The sequence below is a fragment of the Cyprinus carpio genome, chromosome A8 (assembly GCF_018340385.1).
Source record: "Cyprinus carpio isolate SPL01 chromosome A8, ASM1834038v1, whole genome shotgun sequence".
NCBI classification, from domain to species: domain Eukaryota; kingdom Metazoa; phylum Chordata; class Actinopteri; order Cypriniformes; family Cyprinidae; genus Cyprinus; species Cyprinus carpio.
Window position 1 is genome coordinate 26,296,550 of NC_056579.1, and position 10,699 is coordinate 26,307,248.

General features: G+C 37.1%; 1 protein-coding gene across 11 annotated transcripts in view; it reads left to right on the top strand.

Annotated features, from left to right (window-relative positions):
• Positions 1-3,608, top strand: part of LOC109085513 (membrane-associated guanylate kinase, WW and PDZ domain-containing protein 1-like) — a 149,593-nt gene extending 145,985 nt beyond the window's left edge. For 10 of the 11 annotated variants that reach the window (XM_042762964.1, XM_042762962.1, XM_042762968.1 and 7 more), the window contains one exon: positions 897-3,608. In XM_042762964.1, coding sequence (XP_042618898.1) covers positions 897-1,933 — 1,037 coding nt within the window. In that variant the 3' untranslated portion in view covers positions 1,934-3,608. The remainder of the gene's footprint in view (positions 1-896) is intronic. The other variant, XM_042762972.1, reaches the window with a different exon arrangement.
• The last annotated feature ends 7,091 nt before the right edge of the window (positions 3,609-10,699 follow it).

Consider the following 10,699-nt stretch of genomic DNA (forward strand, 5'->3'; position numbering starts at 1 on the left):
TTCATGACAGAAGCTTCCGCAGTGCAACAGAATTACAGCGACAGAACAAAAACACAGATAATAATAAGAAATAAAAAAAAATAAGTAAATAATAACAAAATAGACAATTGTATGTGCCTGGCAAATTTGAAGTGTAGACTAGGTATATGTGTTAGATAAATAAGTGTATATGTGTATAAATAGTGTTGTGTGTTCTACAGTTATTATCAAGTGTTCATTAGATGGATTGCCTGAGGGAAGAAACTGTTCCTGTGTCTGGTCGTTCAGTGCTCAGTGCTCTGTAGCGTCGACCAGATGGCAACAGTTCAAAGATGAAGTGTGCTGGATGTAGGGGTCCAGAGTGATTTTGCCAACCGTTTTGCTCACTCTAGATGAGTACAATTCTTGAATAGAAGGGAGGGTTGTACCGATGATTCGCTCAGCAGTCCGGACTACCCTCTGTAGTCTTGTGAGGTCAGATTTGGTAGCTGAGCTGAACCAGACCGTTATAGACACGTAAATGAAATGCTTATGCAGTAGAGATTTCTGCTGTTCTTGTGGTTGCGATCACATAAGAAATAAAGGTTTATTGATGGGTGGTGAGTTGGTATATTTCTTTGCAGGAACTTAAATAATTATAAGAGAGTTTGAATTTGTTTAGCATTTTCTTGGTCATTATATAATTTCCACACATCCATTTGTGTAGTTTTATTCATTTAGGTGATTTGATTTAATAAAAGAGTGTGTGTGTTCAAACCCTTGACGGCTTGTACAGATGGTGTTGAATGAAATTGTTGCTTTTATGCTTGACCACATGCAGTGCTGTCTGTTTGTTAAAGTTCTGTGTGACATCTTAACTGTCGATAGCCAAGTGTTTTTAGTGGCCTAACGTAATGCTTTTCTTCATTTATTTCCAGACGGCCCAAATGACAGCTACCCTCCCTCACCCGGGCCACAAAATTATTCGGAAGTGAGGACATTGCTGGTCAGCAGCCCCTTTCATCATCCATACGACTCCAACTATACATCAGTGCATCACACACCATCCCAGCCCAAGCAGCAGCAACCGAAAGACAGGCAGCAAAATCAGGTGAGGGAACGTGAGAGGGACAGCAGTGCAGGACTGTATTCTAGTGCTCTGCACCAGCCTTCCTGGAACAACCACCCCAGCCCCTCACCATCCCCCGACAGCAGCAAAAACAACTCCCACTGCAAGGTCAAGAAGTCTGAGTCAGAGAGCGGCATTGCAAAGCTCTTCAAAACGCTAAGGAAAGAGGGCAGATTTGGGAGAAAAACGTCAAACCAGGATCTACTGAGGCAAGGCCGCAAACCATCCATAGATGCGCAGAGTAGCACGGGGTCTCAGGTGCGTAGCGGGTCCTTGGATCGCTCCTCCACCCAGAAGCACAACACCTCTCCAGACCGCCGCAGGGCCAAGTCTGTGGACCGGCGAATGACTCGCTCATATAAAGATCAGTCCCCTGAACGGAGCTATCATGACTCTTCCCAGGACCTGCTGTGCCAGATCTCCACTCCAAAAAGGCTTGTCCAGCCCCAAAAAGAGCCCCAAACTCCCCATCAGAACTACAGCAAAGAGGGCTACTTCACATCCACCCCTGAGCGATCCCACAAACCCACGGCCCATGCTCTCGCTCGCACACCTGAACGTGGCCTAAAGAACAGGAACGTTCTGCTCAACAGCTCTCCATCCAGTCAAGCTGAGAGACAGGGTTACTTCATGAACGGAGCCCCTGAAAGACGCTTCCGCAGGAGATCGGACAGCAGCAGCGACGGAAGTTACGTGGAAGAGAATGCTGCTCCACAGCTTAGGGATTATTACAGCGCACTGAAAGCCAGCAGTGCCAGCGGGAGCAGTGTGGGCCTTGGCCTCGTCCAGAGCTCGCTGAGCAAGAGACGGCTTTACAAGGAGAACCACACAGACCTCAGCATCTGAGCTCCACACGACTGAGCTTCACCACAGCGGAACAATGCTTCTTTTTCTAGTTTTCATTTGTCCATATGTTTTTTGTATGTTGTGTTCCGAGTGAGATCCATGTTTTGTTAAAAGACACAGACCTTTTTCCAGAATGTGTCTACTTTGCGTGTCCTCTTTTCTCCAAAGTGAGATTTACTGAACCAGAGCACAAGCATTTAACATTTGTTCCTTTGTTTGTTCATTGTAATAGATTTGTGGCAAAACCTAAAGTCAGACTATGATGCTACTGTTTAATTGAGTAATATATATTTACGCTGTATATTTATTTTGAAAAACTGAAATGTAATGATGGGATGTCCAGATGAAAAAAAAAAAAATCAGTCTTGGTCTGTTATCTGACTTTGTTTGTTTCAATGCTGCACTGGACTGAGGCATGAGCTGCCCATTAGCAAAAAAAAAAAAAAGAGGGAAAAAAAATGAAAGTGGAAAAATATTATCTTGTGGCACAATTTTTTTTTTCTCCGTAATCACCTGAAATTAGACTAAAGGCACATATGCAGAGTTGACAGAACTTGACCCAACATAAGCTTAAAGCAAGGTTTTTTTATGAATGTTCATATTATCTGTATGTCAATGTGTGTTCCTTGGGAATCAAACCATTGACCGGTTGAGCTACAGGAACAAAGCTAATACATTCAACTAAGAAAAACAAACACTGGATATATTAAATGTGAGAAAATGTTAGTCCTTGCATTTCTTTGTGGCCGTTCTATTCGCAGTAATTTTAAGCAAAAGTCTGAAATATTTTTAATCGTTCCTTATGCAGCCACATTTACCTCCATAAAGTAAAGTACCAAAGGTGATTGAAATGAATGGAATCCCTTAACAAGCTTGTAAAAATGTGTTCAAAAAATAAATGTGACACATGGATGCAGCACACATGAATGAGCTGAATGTAGTTACAGCATGGAAGATTCAGGTTGACAGTTCCAATCCAAAAGACTAAATGAAAACGGCACCTGGCGCAATCTGCCAAACTGAGCCACCACTCATTGTCCATCCTGCTCTCGAGAGCCACTGAACTTCAGTGATATGCAGACATAATACAAGTTTGTTTGGGAACACAGCTGTTTCGTGCATTTCGAAAGGACCGTAATCTCTCAACCAGGAACGAGAACAGGGAATTCCTTCAGTGTCATCTGAATAGTACTGTATCAAAATGAACGTATCAGCTGCTGTCTTTTGTACAAATTTTATTACTCTATGTACTTGTAAACCTGTGTAGGTAAGGATACTGTTGCCTTTTCTCTGTACAAAAAAAATCAAAAAAATACAAAAAATATATGAATAATGTCCACCTAGAAGAAGATGTGAATATGTTTCTACTCTGCTCACAAGGACTATGGGTAACATGTGTACTCCACAAACAGTAGCATAGTTTTGGCCAACACTAGATCTGTGCCAACACTATGCTGCCGTCTGGGTCAGAATCAGGCATATGTAAAGTTGTATTTTTTCCCTCTCTCCAGAAAGGATGAGAAACTGATGTTTTTTCAAGGAAGTGGGTTGAATATCTGTGATGGATAACCTACTTTTTTTTCTAGAGATCTTGTATATTGTCTGTGGTCTCTGAAAAGTTATAAGGATTTTAAATGCTTTTTTATTTGTCAATAAAAGCAGTACCTGTGTATGATTTAATGTTTTTTTTTTTTTTTTTTTTTTAATGAAAATATGCATATATATAAATTATATATATATATATATATATATATATATATATATATATATATATATATTTATATATATAATTTATGTTTATGTGTGTGTATGTGTGTGTGTGTGTGTGTGTATGTATGTATGTATATATGAAATTTCTGCATTGCCCATAGCTTCATTTGACTCATGAAATTATAGATAACATTAGTCTAAGTTCATGGACTTACACAGTAAAGCTTATTTTCTTCTTGTTTGGATGGATCACAATGTATATGTAGCTATCAAAAAGAAGTCTCTGAATGCTATTTTTATTATCAAATAAAGTTTTCCATACAAATTCACAAATCTGTGTTCATTGTGTTGGTATGAAATTATACCGTACATTTATTTACTGCCAAACAACAACATAGTTGTCTGGAATTAAACTAAGACACTAAGGCAATAGCAAACACATTCATACAGCAGGTGGCCAACCAGAGTGTGCTTTCTACCGCCGCCGGGTCTGCAAAGTGCATTTGCAGTTTTTGACCGCTGAGTGGCACTTGAACCACAAGTTATCAAACAAACGTCAAAATGTCAAAGCACATTTTCGCAAATAGCCGTCAGCTTTGCCTCGCTCGTGTGTTACATCTGACGGCTGCAGTCAGAGGAAATTGAAAGAAAAACACTGTAGCTAAAATATTTAATATTAACAGATGAAACTTAAGTAGCCAACTTAATAAGTTATGTTCGTTTCTTAGAACGAATAAAACAGAATAAAACACGCACACACTTTGTTATTCGTTACCTGTCATTTATTTTGACAGATAACTACTTGGGGAAAAGATATCTGTTTGTACACTGATTTAAAAAATTGTTGCCTGATTTATAAATTATTTCCATTATTTTAGTAAAACGTGAGGCACTAAATAAATTCGCTCCCATTATTTAGGCCAAACTAAAACAAGAAACGAATAAATTAAACCTGCACGATTAAGCTAAATCATTGAAACTGAAAAGAATGGATGGATTAATAAAACATCCTCACGTTTTATCAATCCGTTAAACTCAAGTTCTCTCATTATAATCAACAAAATGCACACAATATAAAAAAGAGCTTCATTACTTGACAACTTCAGTGATTTTAAAGGGAGCCTTCTTTACTTGCTTTCATACAATTTAATTAAAAAAAAAAAAAAATGTTAGCCACATTTAAATGCAGGAGTGTATTCTATTCCTTAAAATATCAGAGTGCAAGATTTGCGTGGCGAGTGCGACCCACAACATTTATTCTTATGTGTCTACATATTTTTTTCTTCATTACAAATCTTTTTTGGTTTTATTTTTTATCATTGCATGTAAAAAAAAAAAAAAACTTTGTAATGCATAAGCAAAATGTGAAACTGCCATCTTATTCACAGTCTATAGCATTTTATAATTATTTGTACAATAATATCTAACTTAACCTGCTTTGTATCTTTATTATTTAATGTATTTAATGTAAAAGAGATTTATTAAAGCAACCAAAATCAATGAATTGGAGCGGCATCAGCCGTTAGATAATTTTAAAACGTCGAATAGCCTTTAATTTACAGGTTACAGTCTCGGATGTAGACTTGTGAAGATTTATTAATTTTTAATGCGGATCCCATACTGTAACCTAAAAGAAATGTGGTCTTTTACTATTCATATTCAAGTGTTTGTGTGGAAAATTATTGATGTGCATGCATGACAGGAAAGCTCCCTCGTGATAATTTTTTTCCCCCTTTTTTCCTGATAATGAAATAACTTAAAACTGGGTAGCCTTACATACATGAGAAATATATCTACAGAAATCTTGAAATGTCTTCTTTTAAATGAACCAAATCAAAACAAAAGCAAATACTCCCTGATTATGCGCATCCTGTGAAGATGAGAGTCAGCACCGTGAATTTCATCTTGCAGCCGACAAGAAAACATTAGTTTATTAATAAATAATTAAAATGTCTCCTTTTTCACAATTATTAGGCTACTTCTGCCTGTGCTTTGTGGCAAACTTAATGCATGTGCTTGAGCTTGGAATATATTAAGGCTCATTATTGATTAGACTGTGTTAATTTAATATAAATGTGCGATTAGTTGAATAATTACTTAAATGAATGACTACTAGTAACTAGAAAAATATTATGTGGGGGGCAGACCTATTAAATACCCTCTAGACATCTCTGTTAAAATTTTTAAAGCATTTTATACACGTTTGCATAAATTCTGCTTTCAGAATGGTCCGTAACAGAGAGATGCCTTAACATTGATTTTTCCTCTGAAACACAAAAACGAAAATTGAAATAAAATAGATATTTTATGTTTTGAGAATGGTCAACCCTTCTCTATTCTGCAGATATTGTTGCTTCTGGTTTGTGCATTGTAAATCCCAGAAAGTCTACAAAATGTTGTCTCAATATATTTTTAATGTCGCAATATATTTTTACATTTGTATTGCCAAAACGACTGCAGCATTGATGTGTACAATTAAAACTGAAAATAGTACAAAGCAGCATAGGCTATAGGCCTACATTAAGAACAAAAGTCTCTTTGGCAGATGAGCGTCTCTTTTGCCAGTTTCTTTGTCTCTCTCTCAGAAGCACCTCATCTCTCCTGCAATAAAACAAAAACATATTATATTGTATGTAATACTCTTTAGGCCTATGCAGTTGCAAAAAATTGCAAAAGCCAAACCCAACAAGGCATGAAAACACTTTGCCTAAACCTGCTCTGCAAGTTTGAAACCCTCATCAGACACTGTCCATATGAAAGAGCAAGAGATTCACACCTTTATTTCAACCCCCACAAGCTATACAGAACTACCCCCAACCCCCTCCAGCTGGACTGAATTCAGTCATTTCTGGTTGCTTAGTGTAAAATGGACACGCTCTATCAAAAATAATAATAAAAAAATGGTGTAACATAAACCAACGAACTGCAGAATATACATTTGTATTAATCATTTTATATATAGTATTTTAGTATATATATATAAAAAACACCACAACCCGGGATTTGAACCTGTGTTGCTAAAATCACTGACTATCTTGATAAACGAAACTTCCCTTCTCCACACACAATCTTCATTCATCTCACTTTGCAATAATAAAAATATCCACATCATCAGGCAGATAATTCTTGTGTGTTTATTAAAGTTTATAAATGCTGATCATTGGCTAATCGAGAGTACCAGGAGGATTCCTGGTGGGCCGGTCTGTTTTTTGGCCACGAGGGCTGTGTGTATGTCATGCTACTGGGTGTGAAATATGCTGGCCCTGCACTGCACAGCAGCCCTACTCCTTTTTATTTATTATCTGAAACCCTCGCAGCCCATATTATTATTTTCACCAGACCATAATAATAAATTCTCAATTGATAATTAATCATTCTTTTTGTAAAAATCATTGTTATTTGTGAACATAGGGGTTTGAGGCAGGCTTTAAGACCAAGCGGAATCCTCTGCCAGCTGTTCCCGCTTCACAGCGAGCGTGACTTGCGCTAACTGCACCCAGCCTGCATGTTTTGATTTTTCAAAATCAGTTTGGGCGAATGCAACTTATTTATCATGAGCCCAACATTTAGCAAGGCAGGAAAACATTCAGTCTACCTGAAGGAAGACATATTCCATTGTAAGTTAATGCTGTTAAATAGAGAGAGAGAAAAAATACATTGAAACAAACAAACAAACAAACAAAAAAAAAACCTAGTGTTGGCTATTCTTAAACTTGGACATCATTATTTTGAAGTATCAATCCAAACACCAGAAGCAGCCTACAAGTGTTCTTTCATTTAAAATTATGCATTTTTATTCATTCACAGGCTATATGCTTGAAATAATGTTTTAGTTCAAAACTTTAAGTGCTATTGTTTTAAAAAATGCTTTATTGATTGACGTTTCATAGACCTTCAGGTTTTTTTTTTGTTTTTTTATACTAGATTTAACTTAAATCTAAATACTATTAAACTGACTTTAAAATCTCAAGGAGTTTATAAGTTGAAACGGGTGAAAATGTCACAGTGCATGTTAAATAGCCTAAATGAACTTGTATAGTATAATAACCGAAGACCTTGATTGCATGTTACTATGAAACTAACAACATAATTTGATTGTTTTAAAATGAACAATTCCTGTATAAAATGGGACAGCAACCTTTATATCTGACACAGAGACGAACCCCGTGATTCCCTCCTCTGGCCAGCAGAGGGCTCCATCACCCGAATACTAGCACACGCGCATCCATTCACTCACTTACACTGACTCACACTACATTTCCCACAAGCCCCGTCCTTGGACTCTGATTATGCTACAGCTGTAGCTTATTGGACTTCAGTATAAAGCTGCCAGTTTCCTTGTGTTTATCGCAAGGTCTTGTATTTACTACAGTGTACATTTCTGAGCGGTCATATCCTGTTTGATTACCTGTTGGTGATATTGTCTCTTCCCCGTCTTCGATTGTTGCTGCCTGCCTTCTGACTATTGCTATTGATTATTGGACTTTGATACACCTTAATACCCCGCCACTCTGCCTGTTTAACGACCCCGATTCTGCCTGTTCCACACTGTTGTGTTTGTTGATCCTGACCACTGCCTGTACGACCCTGATTATTGTTAATAAAGCCTGCTTATGGATCCCACTTCGAGTGATGTCATGTTACAATATCAAACATATAAACAAAAATAAATTGTCCACAGATGAGCAACATGGGAGGCAGTTTCCGCGCCATAGCACACAAAGTGAATGTGCATATCATTCAAAAATCATTCCAACTAGTGTTGCTTTCGTCAACGAAAATTCTGACTAAATATGGTCATCAACGAACCTTTATCATGTGATGAAAACGAGACGAGACGCAACGTAAATGCTGGTCATGTGACGATGACTATAATTTAATGTATAATGCAATATCGTTGACGAATAAAAACAAGACTAAATGTGGTTTACAAAATAAAAACTATGCTAAAATGTCTCTTCATTTTCGTTGACCAAAACAAGACAAAACAAAATGTTTTAACGTTATTTCGTCTCGTTTAGTCATTATTATTATTATTTTGCAGTATTTTTGTTTCCTGTGTCTCACTGCGCAGACGGACCGACGTCATTTCCTCAAGTCCCACTCGCGGCATTATTTATTTAGAAGATGACAACAAACAAAGTTAAGTAGGATTTATACTTTCACCTGGCTCCGCTGACTGCGAGCGCACCTTCCCAAACGGACAAGGCTTTTATACATGTCGGGTTCACCAGTGAGAAGAAGTCATTTGCCAGTACAAGTCTTATGATGAATGAGTTGATGAATTAATAATTTCTTTATGTACAAACTTAAAACAATCTTAAACTATTTGCTGTATTACGCATCAAACACAAGTCAACTTTAAGCAAAAAGTGTATAATTAATATCTAAATGAATTCTAATTCTATTTTATACAATAAAAATAAAACATACTTCAAATTAGAAGCCTTGGACAAACTATGCAAAAAAAATTTTCCAAAAAAAAGCGTTTTCCGTCAAAAAACACCTGATGGAGTTTGAACTTCACATTAAACTGCTTCTGTTTCATACAAACGCCGATGCAGACGTGCATGTTCGGCTAGAATTGCCCTGAACTCGTGCATGTTCGGATGCGGAGCTATGCGGAAAGTTACCAAAAACGCGAATAGTTTGAGTGCACTCAAAGCGAACTTCTGGCAACACCCCGATGATGTCATATTTTCCGCGCTCACCCAAGCGAAATTGCAGACGCATTGAGTATAAATCAGCCTTGACACAGAGAAAGGGACTGATGGCCAGCCAGCCGAGGTTCGTCTTTGGGAGAAAACTTGCAGATTATTATTATTATTATTATTATTATTATTATTATTATTATTATTATTATTATTATGTTTTTATTTATTTTATTTACATTTATGTGTGTGTACTTCTAACATGTTTGGTTGGTAAAATAAATGTTGTAAATTCAAATCAGAGAGTCTTCCGTGTCTGGAATGGATGTATTCTTTAGTCTATAAGGTAACAATAAAATAATAAGATAACCTCGTTTGAAATGGGTTTGGCTAAAAGAAAATTTTGGTTTCGTCTATACGTCTAGGTACTTGTACTATATTGACTGGGTTAAATAGAATTGCATTACTAAAAAGAGACTAAGCAAGGCACCAAACCCCCAACTGCTCCCTGGGTGCCGCAGCATAAATGTCTGCCCACTGCTCCGGGTGTGTGTTCACGTTGTGTGTGTGTTCACTGCTGTGTGTGTGCACTTGGATGGGTTAAAAGCAGAGCACAAATTCCGAGTATGGGTCACCATACTTGGCTGTATGTCACGTCACTTTCACTTTCAGTAAAATACCATTTTCATTGACTAAAACTAGACTAAAATGTCACCAGTTTTCGTTGACTAAAACTAGACTAGACTAAAAAGAGTATGAACGTGACTAAAACTAATAAAAACTAAAATGACATCTTCACACTAGACTAAGACTAAAATTAAAACAGGCCGCCAAAAACAACACTAATTCCAACCATTGTAAAGAATGTAATACAAATGCATAAGTGCCAGAACAGTTTAAAACATTGACCATGCTACAATAGGTACTATTCAAAAAGCGTGCACACTTTGTCATCTGCCTGAGGGTAGAGGGGAAAAAAATGTCTGGCCAGATGTGTGGAATCTCTAAGAACTGTTAAGCCTATCTTCAAACGTGACACATAAATGCCATCAATGGTGGACAGATCACAGCCTATAATATTGAAGCAGTCAGCCCTATATTACGAATCTGACTTTTCTGTTGAGCTGTGGTGCTGCTAAACCACACTGTTATTGAGAAAGTCAGCACCCTTTCTATAACAGCTCTATAAAACCTGAACATACCAGCTTTAGATACTCCAATTTTTTGAGCTGTCTTAAGAAATACAATCTTTGATGAGATTTCTTAATAATGCCTCTTAATTTATCATGCCACTTCAACGATGCAGATATTGTAGTTCCAAGGAACTTAAAACTCTCAACATTTTCAATGACCTGGCCATTAAGTTAATGGCATAACAGAATTTTTACCCTGTCGAAAGTCAAAC